Here is a 17,810-nt window from a genome sequence, read left to right as displayed (position 1 = left end):
CCAAATCATGACATAGCCAGCAGGGATTAGAAATGTGAGCAAAGCAGGATTCAGTACATACAAATCCTAAGGCCACCTCGTGGAAACAATCCACAGAATCTAGAAGACGGCTGTCGGGAAAGCAAATATGAGAAGGATCTAGGGTGAGAACAAGTGGTGAACTCAGTGAAAACATCAAGTTCAATCTCATTACAAGGGCACAGTTAAGAGGGCTTGTATGTCTCAACTGTGTGCTTCCATAGTTTCAAACATGTGGATTTCTTTGAAAAGAAATGACCTTAACTCTGAATTACCCTGGTTTTTAATCTTTTTTCCTCACATTTTTAATACTACGAACTTCTTGTAAAGATTTTTTTCCCCAACCTTAATTTGCAGATAAGTGCTCTCAACCTTAGAGTTTAATAAAGATTTTTTGTCTAAGAGGAGGGTTAGTTAAGAGGTAATCAGAGGAAGTAGCACTATGAGTATAGAAAGAAATTAACCAAAAAGAATTTACGCTGTAAATCAGTAACAGATCTCCAGACAGCAAGATCGTTTGGCTACAAGGCAGTTTCCCCCAAGGAATTATGGAAATGTAGCACTGGAAGGGTCATAAAGAGCTCATCTAGTCCGCCCCCTGTGCCGAGGCAGGACCAAGTAAACCTAGACCATCCCTGCCAGGTGTTTGTCCAGCCTCGTCTTAAAAATCTCCAATGGGGATTCCACAACCTCCTGTGGAAGACTGTTCCAGTACTTAACTATCCTCAGTTAGAAAGTTTTTCCTAATATCTAACCTAAATCTCCTTTGCCGTAGAAGGGACATTATTTCTTGTCCTGTTTTCAGCGGACATGGAGAAAAATAGACCACCATCCTCTTTATAACTGCCCTTAACATATCTGAAGACTTTTCAGGTCCCACTCAGTCTTCTCGCTCCAGTTTGTCCACATCTTTCTTGAGGTGTGGTACCCAAAACTGAACACAGTACTCCAGCTATGGCCTCACCAGTACCACACAGATCAGGATAATTACTTCCCGTGTGTTACATGTAAAATTCCTATATAGGGTATGTCTTCACTACCCGCCATATCGGCGGGTAGCAATCGATTTATCTGGGATCGATATATCGCATCTCGTTAAGACGCGATATATCGATCCCTGAACATGCTCACCGTCGACTCCGGAACTCCACCAGAGCAAGCAGAGGTAGCGCAGTCGACGGGGGAGCCACGACTATCGATCCCGCGCCGTGTGGACCCCAGGTAATTCAATCTTAGATACTTCAACTTCAGCTACGCTATTCGCGTAGCTGAAGTTGCATATCTTAGATCGATCCCCGCCCCAGTGTAGACCAGCCCTAAGACACTCCAGAATTATATTAGCCTTTTTTGCAACTGCATCACATTGTTGACTCTCATTCATTTTGTGGTCTACTATAACCCCTCCATATCCTTTTCCGTAGAACTATCACCTATTGTTATTCTCCATTTTGTAGTTGTGCATTTGATTTTTCCTTCAAGTGCCATACTCTGCACTTGTCTTTGCTGAATTTCATCTTGTTGATTTCAGACCAATTCTCCCATATATCAAGGTCCTTTTGAATTCTGATCCTGTCCTTCAAAGTGCTTGCAACCCTCAAACTTGGCAGCATCCACAAATTTTATAAGCATTCTCTCAACTCTATTATTGAATTCATGAATGAAAATACTGAATGGTGCCGGACCCAAGACAGACTCCTGCAAGACCGCACTAGGTAACCATTGATATCTGCTCTTTGAGTAAGTCTTTCAATCAGTTATGCAACCACATCATAAGCAAATTTCATCAACACCACATTTCCCTATGTTGCTTATGAGAATGTCACATGGGACTATCTCAACAGCCTGACTAAAATCAAGAGGTATCACACCTACAGCTTCCCCACATCCATTAGGTCAGTAACCCTGTCAAAGAAGGAAATTAGGTTGGAACATTTAGAAAACAGATTAGGAAAGTGATAGAAGTCCCATGACTAAGCGTCCAGTGATGGAAAAAAGCTACCACAGCATCAATCCTTGGAATATTTTGCAGGGAATAATCTTGAACTGACAGAGGCTTGACTGGGCACTCAGATACTGCAGTGATGGAAACTATATAAGCTCATAGATAGATATATTCAACTAATACTTCTGAACTACAGTGCCTAAGAAATTAAGAACTACAGCGCTGTACAAAACAAGTTCCTTTATTTCAGAGACAACAGCAATTTGCCCCAAAGCAAAGGGACATGAGTTATGAAGCAGGTGACAACCTTTCAAGGCAGGAACTGTGACTGGCACCAAAGGGCTGTCTGTCAAAATGAAATTCCACGGTCGACTTGTATGCATGATGCTCCTTTCCTCATGCTCCTGCCCTGAGCTCCGCATCTGGATGGAAGCCATAGGAAAGTCTCCCATCCAAATTGTCCCAATCAAGAGAGAGCCTCTAGGATGGCACACTCCGCTTAACGATGCACCCTTCTTTATCGATAGCGAAGTTGTAGTTGCGAGGGTTATCCAGGCACTCTTCGATTCGCTCGTCCAGGTTTTCAGGGGTGATGAAATTTCTGGCTTCCTCCTAAAATCAATGAAAGGTGGAAGCCAACTCTCAGTGCGTGCAGCATTTGTGCCCACCGAGGCAGGTGATTAGACACAGATCACGGAATGAGATCATGTTTCAGGGCAGAGGGGTCGGGGCTCCCTTTCAGATCAGATTTGCCTTGATCTGAAGCCGGGGCGGGAGCTGATGAAACAGGCATGAACTGGAGAGGGATGAGCACCCCCAGAAATTTTCCTTTAGCTTCTCACCCAAACTCCAATCTCAATTCAAACCCAATGGAGCATGCACAGTTACTACCCCACAGGGCAGCTGCTCCCGTAACTTGTGTTTATGGGGCCTGGAGTGACTCTTCCAGCAGCTCTGAGGTTCTCAACCCTCATTCAGGAAGACAATGAGGAGACCGCAACAAAGATTCTCATTACACCTTAAGAGGGGCTCAGGACTCATCAGAAGCAAAGGAGAGCTTGGCACTGTAATATTCTTATTGAGGAAACCCTGGAAACACGTAGATCCCCATCTCCCATCCAAATTTATTCCCCAACCCACTTTCAAAGGTCTCAGGCAGGACATACTTATTGCACTCCAAGATCATCAAGCCTGCTCCTTGAGGCAGCTGGGAAGGCAGGAGTTTGCCACAGAGCAACGTAAGCCCCTTCTCCCCTCTCCAGGGTGTGAGCCTGGTGCCTCCACAGAACTCCCAACCCATGGGTACCAAACCGAACAGTGGGTGGCAGCAGGTTACAATTTGACGGGTTCACAAAGTCAGCTAACACAGTGATCACTGCCCTCAAACCCAAGCCTTCCATACCTGCAACTGTAGGACCTCTCTCTCCTTCTGCTTAAGAAAATCCTCCATTAACTTGGCACGGTTGAGGGCTCCTTGTAACTTACGGTCCTGCAATTCTTCCTCCTCTCTTCTGAGTCGCTCCTCCCTATCACATGATCACAAGAGAAATGGGATATTGGTGAGCCCTCCTCAGGACAGCGGGAAACACAGCACAGCAGTCTCGCAGGGAGTGTTTAATGTTCAGGTGAAACCTGCCACTCTCCCATGGGATGAGGATGGTGAAGCAAGGTGCTAGCAGGCCTAGCAGAAGGTGATGGGGTGGTGAAAAGTTCAGCGTTACAGATATGGGGCCTGAAGTCCTAGCTATTCACAGAACGGGGATAGCTTGGGCAACAACAATGAAAATTCCCCTCATACATACCTAATATAACTAATGCAATAGGGGTACAAAAGAAGAGAGAATTCAGTGAAGGGAGGGGGGGGGGGCACTAAAAGGGGTGATTTTTACCTTCGTATTCTCTGTATCAATTCTTTTTTCATCAAGCCACCATGAAAAATTCAGCTCATGCCGAGAGTTTATAATCTGTGGTTTGGTTTTTGCCATTTCAATGAGATTACTACAAAATAAAGGTTTCGAGCTCCTATTTAAAAGTGTCCTCAAATGTAATCATAATCCCTTCCATAATAAAAGAGGGGAGGATACAGTTCAGTCTCTATGATCCAGCCATTCAAGGAGCCATTTCTTGCCAGCTGTGCTGGTGTTGCAAGAGGGATATTTGTCTGGCTAGCAAGTGTTCTGACATTTTGTACACAGGGCTGAACTGCCAGCAGATAGTAATACGGTGAACTGGGCTGGATTGAAGCTAGAGGTAGAAGGCTCCAGAAGCCATTAGCCTACCTCAGAAGTCATCTTTTCAAGAAACAATCAGTTTAGCAAGCTTGTGATTTTTTTTTTTTTTTTTTTTAAACCAACTATAAGTATGTACATGGGGAACAAATATTTAATAAAGGGCACTTCAGTCTAGCAGAGAAAAGTTTTTACATGATCCAATGGCTGGAAGTTGAAGCTAGACAAATTCAGACTGGAAATAAGGCACACATTTTTCACTGTAAGAGTAATTAACCATTGGAACAACTAACCAAGGATTGGTTTCAGAGTAGCAGCCGTGTTAGTCTGTATCCGCAAAAAGAACAGGAGTACTTGTGGTCTCTAAGGTGCCACAAGTACTCCTGTTCTTTTAACCAAGGATTGTGGTGGACAATCGCCATCATAGACAATTTTTAAATCACGATGGATATTTTTCTAAAAGATCTGCTGTAGGAGTTATTTTGGGGAAGTTCTATGGCCTGTGTTATACAGGAGGTCAGACTAGATGATAACACTCCAAGGCCAGAAGGGACCAACATCTAAGAATCTATGAATCCACGTGGTCTCTAAATCACAGACGAGAGAAGGCTCCTAAGACCCTTTTGGGGTGGATCACAGCCTCCCTGCGTAGCTCTGGCACCTCACATGGTTTCATTGCACTGAAGTAGCACTCCAAGCCCTTCCTGCAGCAGACCTAAGGGCCACTACTTACCTCTTTTTCCGCAGCCGCTCGTTCTCAGCGCTGTTCCATGCCATCAGCTTCAGGTGCTCCTCCATCGCCTCCGCCCCACTCTCTTTATCAAGGCGCTCCTCACGGTGCTTCCGCATCACCTCTTGCTTGAACTCCATCCTGGGAGTGATGAGAGAAAGGCCTTAAGCACGGCACAGTCACATCAACATTGCTTTTCACGGGATTACCAATACTTCTGTCCTGGGAGATGGATTCTAAAGTAAGTCTTTCACCAGCCACTGGGCCGACACCACTAGAAAGCTTGAATTGACGACTTCCAGACAGTCACCTGACAGCGCCATTTCCCTTTCCAAATGTTTGGGGGAGGGGGGGTTCTTTAAAACCCAGAATTCTGAACATTTATAAGGCTTCCCCCACCCCCCACACTCCTGCTAAGGTTTACAAGGGTCCTTTCAGCAAGGCAGCCTACCCGTACACGTGCCCGCCCACTGGTTTCTACAATAGAAGTCATCACACCCAACCCTATCCTACATCTCGACTCCTCTCCAGGACCCGAAGTAGTCGTTCTGGGGAGCGATGAATGAACACACGCACGCACCCTGGTCATTGCTCCCTGCGCACACGCCCAGGGAAGCACGGGCATGTTAAGAGACCACCCGGGCTCCCCAGCCCCGTGCAGGAAGAGTGACCAGACAACAAGTGTGAAAAATCAGAACAGGAGCGGTGTGTGTGGAGGGGGGGGAGGGGAATAGGCACCTATATAAGAAAAAGCCCCAAATATCAGGACTGTCCCGATAAAACCAGGACCTCTGGTCACCCTAGTGCAGGGGGACGCACGAGGCTGGGCTCTGGCCCCTCGGGCTCCCCGGCTCCAGGCAGGGGCCTGGGGAAAGACCCCCCCCGCCCCGTGCCCCGCGCACACCCCGGCCCCGCACAGACCTGAGCGCCTGCAGCACGAGCCGGTACTGCCGGTAGCGCTCGCTCACCACCAGCAGCTCGGCCGGCTCCACGGGCGGCGGCTCCTTCAGCCACCCGGCCTTGGACTTGGCGGGCGGGTCGTGGCGGGACTTGCGGCCCCGGGCCGGCACCAGCAGCGGCAGCGGCCGGCGGCTCAGCGGGGCCCAGCAGCGGCTCAGCGCGAGCAGCATGGCGGCGCCACCGACCTCCGGCTGGGCGCCGCCATGGACCTGACCCCTCACCCGGAAGCGGATGCAGGACGCGGACACCGCCGGCTCCGGGCCTGAGGGGGGGGCAGGAGCATGCTGGGAAATGTAGTTCTTTCCGGGTCAGCAACTGGTGGGCGGGGCTGCGGGGCCAAGCCCCGCCCCCTGATCTCTGTCTCCTCAGCCTCTGTTCCCGCCTACTTCTCCTCGGCTCTGGGCCGGGCTCCTGCCACCCCCCGGGGCTGCCCCACCGCCCCTGGCCCGGCCCAGCCCCTCACATAGGGCCAGGCTCCTGCCGCCCCCCGGGGCTGCCCCACTGCTCAGGACAGGTGACCGTTGCTCCTCAGAGAGAAGCAGCTCAAGGAGCCACACAAAATGGCGGTGGGAAAAGCGAGGCCGGCAAGAGCGGCAAAGGATGGGACCGGTGCCCAACACGGGGCGGGATGCTGCAGTGCATCGCCTCAGCCACACCCGCTGCCACAAGCACACCAGGCCTGGCCTCCGCCCTACCCTGGCTCCCCCCGGAATAGCCAGCCCCGCTCACGGGCTTGGGCCTAATCGTCTAGGTCAGTGGGTCTCGGCCCGCAGGCCACTGGTGGCCCAAACAGCACAGCTGCGGCCCATGTGACATCCTCAGGGCCGTAACTAGGGCAGGAGGGGCACCTGTCCTGGGCGCAGAGCCAGCATGGTTTGTGTTTGTACAAAAATGGGGTGATGCAGGATTAGGCCCACCAGCATCAGCTCCTCTGCCAGGATCAGGCCCAGCAGCATCGGCAGGAGGCCAGGGTGCTCAGCGCCCCCCTTCCCTACAGGATCATGGGTCCAGTGACCCTGGCTAGAGCAGGCTCCCTGGCACTAGGACGGCAGCGACAGGCAATCTGCAAGGCAGAGCTACCTGCAGTCACAGTAGGAGACCAGCGGGCATGGGGAGGTGGGTTCAGGGAGCTAGGGCTACGGGGTGCAGCCTGTGCATTGGGGACAGACTCTAGGTGGGAAGAACTGGTGGCAGTCCCTGTGTGGGGGGCTAGATACTGGGGCACAGTCCCTGGATGGGAGGATTGAGTGCTGGGGGGGGGAGGGGCCTGTCCTTGTAGGGACTGGGTGTTGGGGGCAGTTGCTGGGAGGTGCTAGGGGGCAGTTCCTAGAGGGGCCGTTCTCCCCTGGACAGCCTCTTCTGCCCTAGACAGGGCATCCTGTATCTGCAGGGCAGGCACCTGTGCCAGCCCACTGTTGTGAGGTCTGGATGCTGGCGGGACAGTCCCTGTCTGGGGAGGAGCTGGAGGGCAGTCCCTGAGTGGAAGCGCTGGGTGCATGGGGGACAGTCTCTGGGTGAGGGGGCACCCCACACTGGGCAGAGCTCCCCATCTTTGCAGGCACGCTCCACAGCCATGCTCGCCGGGCACTCAGCCATGTTGCTGTTGGCAGCAACGGGGAACTGAAGGTGGCAATACACGTTGCTATGCCACCACTACAGTAAATGAATTAATTTTAATACTTATTTTGCTAATTTAAAATGCTCTTTGTAGACATTTGAAATGAAATGAAAGGTACGACGTCGATTTTAATCATATTGCTGTCATAATACTAAACCGTATTATTTTTGTAGATGTACAGGTAAGTATATATATATTGTGTGGATGCGTCCCACATAGCACATAGAGCGCTATATATGCAGCCCACAATGATAAATAGGTTGAGAACTCCTGGTCTAGGTGCTCCAGGGCTTGGGTTCAGGCCCCGGGTACAAAAAGAGCTTAAAGCCCAGTGGTTGGCAGCACTGCACCTCTGACACACCAGCGCACTCTGCAAGCAGGATAAAGTGTCTCTGTGCAGGAGATGAATAGGGTTGTCAGGCGTCTGGTTTTCGAGTAGAACACCTGCTTGAAAAGGGACGCTGGCGGCTCCAGTCAGCACAGCTGACTGGGCTGCTAAAAGTCCAGTTGGCCGCAGTGCCAGTGGGGCAGGCAGTCTCCATGCCTAGCTCCGCGTGGCTCCTGGGAAGCGGCCAGCATGTCCCTCTGGCTCCTAGATTGAGGGGCAGCCAGGGGGGCTCTGCAGCCTGTCCCGTCCACAGGCGACGCCCTGAGTGCTGGCTCCATAGCTCCTATTGGCCAAATAAACACAGAAAACCCTACCAAACCAAAACACTCCAGTGCTAACACACATCACTCCCTGGGGAGCGGAGGAGAGAAAGAACAAACCACATGTGACAGAGGGGTAGTCACATAACTTAGACTGCTGAAGGTGCTCAGATACTACAGTTATGAGGATGGCATAAGAACCTTTATACAATACAGAGAATATTATAATGTCGTTATATAAATCATTCATACAGCCTTCTCTGGAGGCGGCCTGCAGTACTGATTACCCCATCTCAGAAAAGATTGCAGAAATGGAAGGGGTTCAGAGAAGAGACAAATTAAATGGTGTTCAGTGATGAAAATTATCAAAGAGCCTAAAAAAACTCCTGTGAAGTGAGATTGAAAAGACTGGGATTGTTACCATAGAAAGGCAATGAACATGATAACAGTATATTAAATATTGAATACTATAATGAGTACAGCTCAGGAGCTTCTGTCCTCCCTGAGTTCTTTTAATGCAAGAACAAGGGGACAGTCACTGAGAGGAGGGCAATTCATTGTTGATAAAAGGAAATACTTTTGCACATAATGTGTGTTTAGGCTGTGGAACTCATTGCCACAGGAATTTGTGGTGGCCAAGAATTCAGCAAGATTCAAAAAAGGTTTTGACATTTATATGAAGAAGAATATCTGGAATTATCATAATTAATGCAAAAAATTGTGGAAGGGATATTATATCTCGTGATTCAGGGTTTAAGCCGAGCTCTAACTAGGAGACCTAATGTGGGAAGTAGATTATCCCATATCTGCTACTCCACGATTCTTACACGTGTTTTGCCACTGTCAGAGACATAATACTGGACACTAGCCGGACCCTAGGTCTGATCTAGTCTGGCAATTCCTAAAACTATGGATTTCCTCCTCATGCAAGATCATTGGAATTAGTAAGTCTGATCCTATTTCCACCCGTTTTATACTGGCGTAACGCCATTGCCTTCTGTAGAGTTACTTCTGATTTATATCAATAAAAGGAAAATTAGGCCAGTTGTTTTCAGCGGACTTGAACACGGTATAAATCAGGGCAGAATACAGGCCCCAGTTTACACTCCACTAATAAAGAGCCAAATTCTGATCTCAGTTACACTGGCTTGAATCCAGAGTACACCCCCACCATTTGCCCCTCCCCTCAAAGTCACTGGAGTTACACTGGTTTTATAGTGATGCAGTTGAGAGAAGAATATGGCTCTAAGTTTGTAAGTTGTTTTGGGGAATCTGTGTGGATGCAAGGTGCTATATAAACTGGCTTGGAAATATGAGGGTGTTATTTCTCAGAAATGTTGAAATCTAGTTCCAAGAATTTTTGCCTCATTTTAATTGACACATTTTTCACATGAGCAGCAAATTAAAACAATCCTTCATTACCAACTGTTTTTTATTCTTAAAGCAATCAGTATAGAGATTGAGATGCCCAGCTGATTTAGAATAAATCATATTTGATCACTGTAATTCATATTCATTTCAGTGTAATTGGCTGCCACATAGAACAGATAGCAAAACAGAGAAGTTGTCAGTGAGTGAAACTCTCGGTATGTATTTAAGCTCTGTGTACATGTTGATTGACAGTGGATTTATTCACATTTGGGTTTTGGGTGGAAGAATTCATACCTACCTGCTCCTTACATCTATTATGACTTTGGTTCTGTGCACTGCACCTTTAATGACATTACTTCACTGCTGCAGAAACAGCTACCAATTCATGGCAGATGTAGCCTGCAACAGACAAAAGATACCCTCTTTGGGATGTCTTAGGTATGTATATGAACCCCATTACCACAGTATCTTCACAATCTCTAATGTATTTAGCCTCACAACACCCGAATAGGGAAGTGCTATTATTTGTACAGAGAGGAAACTGAGTCACGGAGAGACTAAGTGACTTGTCCAAGGTCACACAGGAAGGGCTTTAACCTGGGTCTCCCAAGTCCCAGCCTAGCACTCTAACCCCTAGATCACGTTTCCTTTTGTTATCTTCCCAAGAACCTTACCATTGCTCTTTCTTATTTTCTTAATATGAATGTGAGAATGTTGCCTTTTGTGAAAAAAACTACCACCACCAAACCTTTCCAAGGTTACATGTACCCCTGATATTTGTATCTCTGTGAATAAAGGGCCGTACACAGGACGTGAATCAAGTTTGGCAGAATATTCCAGCACTCAGCCAGAAGGCTGAACTACCCAGAAAGCAGTGCAAGGAGGGCCAGGAATTACCAATAAAAGGCCTTATGACCCAACTCTTGTTCAAAAATCAGTGCGTGCTTAAAACTGGTTTATGGGGCTGGAGATTCGTTTATTTTTATCTTTTTAAGACATGGGTAAGGACATAAATGTGGATGGAATTGTGTATGTAACAAAATAAAGTATTTTATTCAACATGGTGGAGTTACACAAGTGCGTAAAGAACTCCAAACAGGGCCTCGTTCTGGCTGGGTGATGGGTCGGGGGCATTTCTCAAGCATTACAGCACTATCCACGTTCCCAGCATTCGAGTGCAGTCAGCCAAGATGTTCATAAGAATTCTTTAACGGTCAGATACATGGAATCTATAGACACACCATCATGTTGCAAAGGAAGTGACTGAAAAGCCAGTGGGGCTGGCAAGCATTTCGGAAAGAGTCTGTGGAAAGGCTCACTTCTTCTTCTGTAGTTGTCTCGCCAGCAGGTCAGCCTGTTTGGCAACAAAGACATTTTTTTTTTAAATCCCACAATTTATTGGGCCTGATTCTCCATTTAATCGCATGTGATTGATCTCAGACCATTTGTTCAGCACCTAGCACAGTGGAGTTGTGATCTACAGCTGGGGCCTGTACGTACCACTGCAGTACAAATAATAATTTTCCCAGTCTTTTAAATGCTGAATGTTTTTCTCTGTAAGTGGGCACTCCACCCATTATGTCTGGCTTATCTTCCCCGACTTTCATTATTCCTTCAAATCCCTCCTTTCAAGGCTTGCGTCTTCCAATTAACTTTCTACCACTCACCTACCCCTCTTGCCTGACTGTGCTCCCTAAAAATTCATTATTATTATATGTCTATTAAGGAAACAACAGAGGCCACATGCAGATACCCCCGTGACAGGAGCAATGTAAGAACTTGAATAACCTGGACATTTTATCTCTTGAGCTCTTCCTATCCGGATACGTGTCCTGGCCATGATTCTGAACTTTTCATAGGCGATGCCCAGCATCTTGCTAGATCTTTACGTTCTTTTGGGCAGACAGCTGTGTTTGTTGTTTGTCTTTAAAAGCCTTGGCATTAGAGATAGAAAATACTTCTAATCATTGACAATACCGGATTGTTCACTACTGCCCCCACTTTTGCCTCCTCTGCTAAATGCTGAGGCACTCTGGTAGCTACTGGAGAAGGTTGCATGTTGTTCTTACCAGCAGAGTGTTGACAATGGTTTTCCTTGGACTTCTCAGATAAGCACACTCTTCCCCATCACAGAGTTTGATTTCTTCTGAAGCCTGAACTCACAAACAAAACAAATACATTTCCGGGATTGGGTGGTTACATGGTCTTTCATCCCTAAATTAAATCCAGCCCTGCTCTGTCATGAAGACACTTATATTCACAGTTAGTGGGGGAAGAAACAAGGGATATAAACCCTCATGCTGTGGAGTATAAGCCTGCATGAGCAGACAACAAACTTTCGCTATGGACTGGTTATTACATAATTGTCCACTGAAGAGTGTCTTGTACTTTCCTCAAGCTGCTGGTACTGGCCATTATGAGAGTCAGGATGTTGGACTAGAATGAGTGACCAGTCTGATCCGATACAGCAATTCCTATAACCCTAGAAGTGGAAGCGTTACCACCGATGGCTGGTTGGTGTCCTGGTGTGAAATGAGTTAGTAGCCTCTGTGCAGGACCTAGAGGGTATTTTTCTGTTAACAGAGCTATGCGTTAGCTCATTTCTCGCTGTTACCTCTTCATGCCTTTCCAATGTGCATGAAATTTGCTGCGCTCTAATGTCTGGATATTGGATGGTGACAAAATTCAGTCAATGCATATTGGGGGGGCAGGGCGCGAAGTCCCCCAAACGGCTGAATTCAAGATGGAACCCTTCTCCACATGGATCTGCCTTGAAGGGCAGCGGACATGCTGCAGGAAATGGTGCATGCCTTAAAGCTAGCATGTGAAAGCACTAAAGGCTGTCCAGCTTTGGCCCTCTCCCAGTTGTGTCTGTTATGATACCGCAGCTGTGCGGATCAGAACCACCCTGAGCCGTGGGACGGTTCAGATCCTGATCTGTATCTGAAGGCCGTGTGCTCTGGGTGGTGAGCACAGGGCTGGGAAGTGGCGATGAAAGGTTTCTCTCTATGTATGTCAGCATTTTCATTAAGGATCTGATCCTGAGAGGTGCGGAGCACCCACAATTCCCACTGGATCCCATGTGGATGCTCAGCACCTCCCAGGATCAGTCCTTAAATTAGGGCTGCAGAACAAGATGTATTGAGAACGTACTGTGGGCTTTCAAGTAATATGGAAGCTCCCCCTAGGGAAAGGCTGGAACTCACCTCTGGAGTCTGGGACAAATCTAGTTCTCTTTTCCCTCCGGGATACCAGCCGTGGGACCAGTGCTGAGCTCTCGACAGGTGGGTGCTGACTACTAGCATGACAAAGAGCAAGAGCAGGAGAGGTCGTTGACATGCCATGGCGTTGTCTGGCTGAATGGGGAGATCCTGCAAGGAGAAGGGAGGAGCAAGTCGGACATGGCCTGGGAGCAGTCAGCGGAGGAAAAAGTCCCACAGTGTGTGTGTTTCTAGAGCCATATGGCAGGCAGCGCCTCATTTGCTAGCACGCAGTGCAGGGTGCGCACAGGCAGCATGGCCTGGTGGGAAGAGATTGGAACAGGGAGCCTGGGTTCTCTTCCCAGCTCTCCCGCTGGACAGGTTGCTGTATGTCTGTGTTCCCCAGCTGTATAATTTGGATAACACTCACCTGCCTGGCAGGGTGGTTGTGAAGTCCAACTGTTTAACATCAGTAACAGGCTATGTGGCCCTCAGATGAAAGACACTTGGCTTCTAAAGGGACTAAGGATAGCATTAGTTCAAGACCTATAGGCAGATCTGGCCAAAAGAGCGAATGTGATCTGGGATACATAAACGGGACTCTCGAGTAGGAGTAGAGAGATTATTTTACCTCTGTATTTGGCACTGGTGCGACTACTGCGGGAATCCTGTGTCCAGTTCTGGTGCCCACCCATTCAGGAAGGATGTTGATACATTGGAGAGGGTTCAGAGAAGAGCCATGAGAATGATTAAAGGGTTAAAAAACCTGCCTTATAGCGATAGACTCAAGGAGTTCAATTTATTTAGCTTAATAAAGAGAAGGTTAAGGGGTGACTTGATTACAGTCTATAACAGGGGTGGCCAAACTTCCTGATCCTCCGAGCCACATACGGCAATCTTCAGAAGTTTGAGAGCTGGGGGTGCCTGCCGAGGCTCGGAGCCTCAGCCTTGTGCGGAGGGGGGTCTTGGGGATCAGGGCTGAAGCCCTGAGCCCCGGCAGGTGCACCCTGCAGGGTGGAAGCCCTGAGATGCTCCCCTTCCCACTAGACAAAAGCCAGAGGCGACGTGTGGCTGAGAGATGTAGGGTCTTGTGCCCCTCCCCAGAGTTTGCTGGGCCCGCTCGGGAGCCGGGAAGCTGGGAGCTGCGGGGAGACTGGAGAGGCAGCGGCAAACCGCCAGGAGCAGCTGTTTTCCCTGCAGCTCCCAGCTGTTTGCTGCTGCCTCTCCAGGCAGAGCTAACACCTGAGAGTTGCAGGGAGGGGCCGCTAAGGATAAGGGGTGTGCACGCCTTGGGGGCATGACTCAAGCTGTTGGGGGGCCCAAACCTTTATATTGTGCCCCCTCATACCAGGCACCAGTCGTCTCTGACAGAAGCCCCTAGCCCCACCACCCTGCCGCAGGGCAGAAGCCCTGAGCTCTCCCCCCAGTGTGGTAGGCAGAGAATGGGAAGCTTTCTAAAAGAGCCGCAGTTTGGCCACCCCTGGTCTATAAGTACCTACAGGGGGAACAAATATTTGACACTGGGCTCTTAAGACTAGCCGGGAAAGGTATAACATGATTCAATGGCTGGAAGTTGGAGCTAGACAAATTCAGACTGGAAATAAGATGTACATTTTTCACAGCGAGGGTTATTAACATTTGGAACATTCTCCATCACTGACAAATGTTAAGTCAAGATTGGATGTTTTTCTAGAAGTTCTGCTCTAGGAATTATTTTGGGGACGTTCCCTGGCCTGTGTTCTACAAGAAGTCAGATGAGATGATCACAATGGTCCATTCTGGTCTGAGACTCTCTTAATCTGATGGCACTCCCAGCCTGTGCTGCCTTCTCCTGGATGTCACCTCATTGGGTCTCCCTAGGTCCTGCCTTCAACTAAGCAGTCCTGGAAGGGACTGATAACTGCACTAAAACTTACACCAGTGCAAAGCAAAATGGGGCTCATCTGGATTTATCCCAGCACCTCTGACACTCCAGTGGCATTACTCTGGGTTTACACTCGTGTAACAGAGCAGGTTTGGGCCCATAGTGTTGGGACGTTTGCACTGGCTGGGGAAAGGGAGGAGTTGCTGATCCAAGAGGTCTTTCCCCAGGGTTCTGTGGTGCAGGTTTGAGAGAGCAGGGCAAAGCAAAAAGCTCTGAACGTGCTCCATTGAACCTGTACGGCCAAGCCCTGCGGTCAGCTTTGCTCCCTGTGTTAGAACAGTTTGCAACTGACTCTGGTGCCATCCCATTGTCGGCAGCATTTGTTAGTTGGAGCTAACCTAAGAGCCAATCCATCATCCCCGCTCACATACTGGTCAATGGTACAGCAGAACCTCAGATTACAAACACCAGAGTTATGAACTGACCAGTCAATCACACACCTCATTTGGAATCAGATGTACACAATCAAGCAGCTGCAGAAATGGAAACAAACAAAAAAGCAAATACTGCACAGTACTGTGTAAAACGCAAACTATTGAAAAAATAAAATGAAAGCAGCGTTTTTCTTCTGCGTAGTAAAGTTGCAAAGCTGTATTAAGTCAATGTTCGGTTGTAAACTTTTGAAAGAACAACCATAATGTTTTGTTCAGAGTTACAAACATTTCAGAGTAACAAACGACCTCCATTCCCGAGGTGTTCATAACTGAGGTTCTACTGTATTCTCAAGCCACTGAGCACAATGTGAGCAGTGTTTGTGATTTCATCGATATCCTAAATCTGGGAAAGAAGCGTCTAATTTTGCCCTCTTCATTTTACAACCTAAAGAAACTGCAGTGACAACCATATACCAAGGCTTTGTGCTTCTCTAGCACAGAGGGCCTTGAAGTGCTTTCTAAATATCAATCCAATCCCCTAACACCTTGAGAAGATTATTATGCTCCTTTTAAACATGGAAATATTGAAATGTTAAGTGACTTTCCCAAAACCACACAGCAAGTCAGTGGCAGAGTTGGGACTAGAACCCAAAAATCTTGATTCCCCCTGTGCACCCCGGGCAACACTTTGTTCCAGTTTGTGGCACTTCCCCGTTCCACCAGACACAGCATCACAAACTCTTCTGAACAGGTCTCTGCGATCAGGGTTTAGTGTGATCTCAGTCAGGATTTAAAGCATTCTCAGCCAAGTGCCAGGTCTGTCATTAAGTCAGGATGGAATTTCATTCATTCATGATATAAAACAGTGCCTATAATCAGTGACTAAATTCTCTTCACTCCATCTCAAAATTCTCTCTTTTTTTTTCCTGGAGGCTCCGGGGAGTTGAGTCTGACATCCCAACCCATTTTAAGCTTTGATAGGAAAACTCCCACTGCAAACTTGCCCTCTTCAAGGGCTCTGCTGGTGATCAAAGATCACAAGCACTTGGCTACAGTTGGGCTGAGTGCAGGCTAGATAGAGATTAGATGGGATCCTACAGGGTTCTCTCACTGATGTAAAGAATATTCATTATAAGAATTTTTTCCCCTCTTGTTGTGTTTTTTTTTTTAAAGCAACTGCATAACTAACTTGTGAGATGTATCCAGCCTGAAGCAGCGTGATACCATCTCCAGGCTAACCCAGTTCTGCAGGGGAATTTACTCTGTGCTCAACTGCTGTGCGGTTCTCTGTCATTTCAAAATATTACCATCTTAACAAAAGAAAGTCAGATCAACTATTACACGATGAAGATATTGTAGCTGGCAAGAGGAAGGCAAGCCAGCACCTTGCTGCTGAAATACTCAGGTTGGCTGGGGTTGATTAGCCACTATTTACGGTTTTGTTTTCATATCTAGAAGGCAAATTCTGACCCCACTTTCACCAGTGGAAAGCGGGAGGAATTCCACTGGAGCCATTCCAGATTTACACCGTCTGCAGAATTTGACTCTATGAAAGATAATCACATACATAAAGTCCATTTGCATTTAACGCTTTTAGGATACTGTGCCCCCAGAAGTACTTCTGTTATCGGATTTGCTTGTAACTAACACGGTTTGCAAAGCATGAGAGAAATTGAGGTACTCACCCTGTTCCGATCTCCTGCTCACTATGTCCTTAGACTTCACCGATGCCTGCACAGTTTGCTCTCAGTATTTATACCATCCCCTGTGTGCTTCAGTGTAATTGGTCTCCCACTCTATTGGGGCTGCCTGCTGACGTTCATCGCATACTCTGCTGACGACGACGTGCACGGATAGGTTTAAGCCCTCTTGCCACCGGGTTGGTGCTCTGATGAGACAGTATTGAGAAAGGCTCTTCTGGGAACACCCGCCTGCCAGCTCATTAGCTGGCAAAGACCCCTTGCGCTCCGCAGTGGAAGTTTCCTTGTGTCCATAAGCAGATGGGAGCAGAGTTGTATTGCAGGGCAGTTGCCAACAGTGGCAAAGGACATCCAATTTAAATGGTGGCTCTTCAGCATCTACTGATGTCTGGGGCAACGAGCTGCCTCGTGAGTGAAGCCTTTCCACTAGTGAGCACTGCAGCAGAGTCTGTCTCAAACTGAATGAGATTGGGACTCATCCCAAAAATTCGGGGGGCCAGAGCGGAAGTTGGTTGGTCAGATCTGGGCTTTTGGGCCTGGGCCTTTAGAGAGAGAGAGAGAGGTCAGTGGTGGAGCTTACACATCTAGAACCAAACTCAGGTTCTCAGAGCCAGGATTTTGGCTCATGCTGATCGCTAGCTACGAGATTCCTACATCCCCTCCAGCTCTTACTGGCATACTGCATCTGTCTGAGCTAGCCTGTAGGCCCCTTGCAGGTGGCTGGGACTTGTTGGTGTACACCAAGCAAACGCAGAGACTGGTGAAGGAGGCAGCTAATCGAATAAGGTTGCCATAAGGTCCTCTAATGCAAGATCTATTCAGCAGGGGGTGCTTGAATGAACATACAATTAATAAGACCAAAGTCAGACCTGCTGCAAGGATGTGAAATTCCCAGTGAAGTCAATGGGAGTTGCACCTGCTTACCCAGAGGCTGCATTTGGACCAGTGCATGTGTGATATTGGGGTGCACCACAATGTGGAAGAATCAGGCATTTAGGGCTAAGGAAAATATAAAAGAAAAAGTAGTTTAGAACTAGAGATGGATCCAGATGGGAGCCCCAGATCCCAACGCCCCTCCTCCCCTGCAGGATTTGGGT

General features: G+C 48.1%; 2 protein-coding genes across 2 annotated transcripts; both read right to left on the bottom strand.

Moving 5' to 3' along the window:
* Positions 1 to 2,183: 2,183 nt before the first annotated feature.
* On the bottom strand, positions 2,184 to 6,101 carry MRPS26 (mitochondrial ribosomal protein S26). Its single transcript, XM_034772765.1, has 4 exons — positions 5,840 to 6,101; positions 4,922 to 5,059; positions 3,363 to 3,486; positions 2,184 to 2,572 (listed from the first exon to the last, which is right to left on the bottom strand). Exons 1-4 carry the CDS (start codon positions 6,046 to 6,048, stop codon positions 2,441 to 2,443), a joined length of 603 nt encoding a protein of 200 aa, XP_034628656.1. The 5' UTR covers positions 6,049 to 6,101; the 3' UTR covers positions 2,184 to 2,440.
* Positions 6,102 to 10,414: 4,313 nt separating this feature from the next.
* Positions 10,415 to 17,390, bottom strand: LOC117878518 (progonadoliberin-2). Its single transcript, XM_034772766.1, has 4 exons — positions 16,699 to 17,390; positions 12,722 to 12,886; positions 11,585 to 11,668; positions 10,415 to 10,869 (listed from the first exon to the last, which is right to left on the bottom strand). Exons 2-4 carry the CDS (start codon positions 12,857 to 12,859, stop codon positions 10,831 to 10,833), a joined length of 261 nt encoding a protein of 86 aa, XP_034628657.1. The 5' UTR covers positions 12,860 to 12,886; positions 16,699 to 17,390; the 3' UTR covers positions 10,415 to 10,830.
* Positions 17,391 to 17,810: the final 420 nt, after the last annotated feature.

Source organism: Trachemys scripta, chromosome 5, assembly GCF_013100865.1.
Source record: "Trachemys scripta elegans isolate TJP31775 chromosome 5, CAS_Tse_1.0, whole genome shotgun sequence".
Classification (NCBI taxonomy): Eukaryota; Metazoa; Chordata; order Testudines; family Emydidae; genus Trachemys; species Trachemys scripta.
Note: the sequence above shows the minus strand (reverse complement) of the source record. Positions and strands in the feature narration are given on the sequence as shown.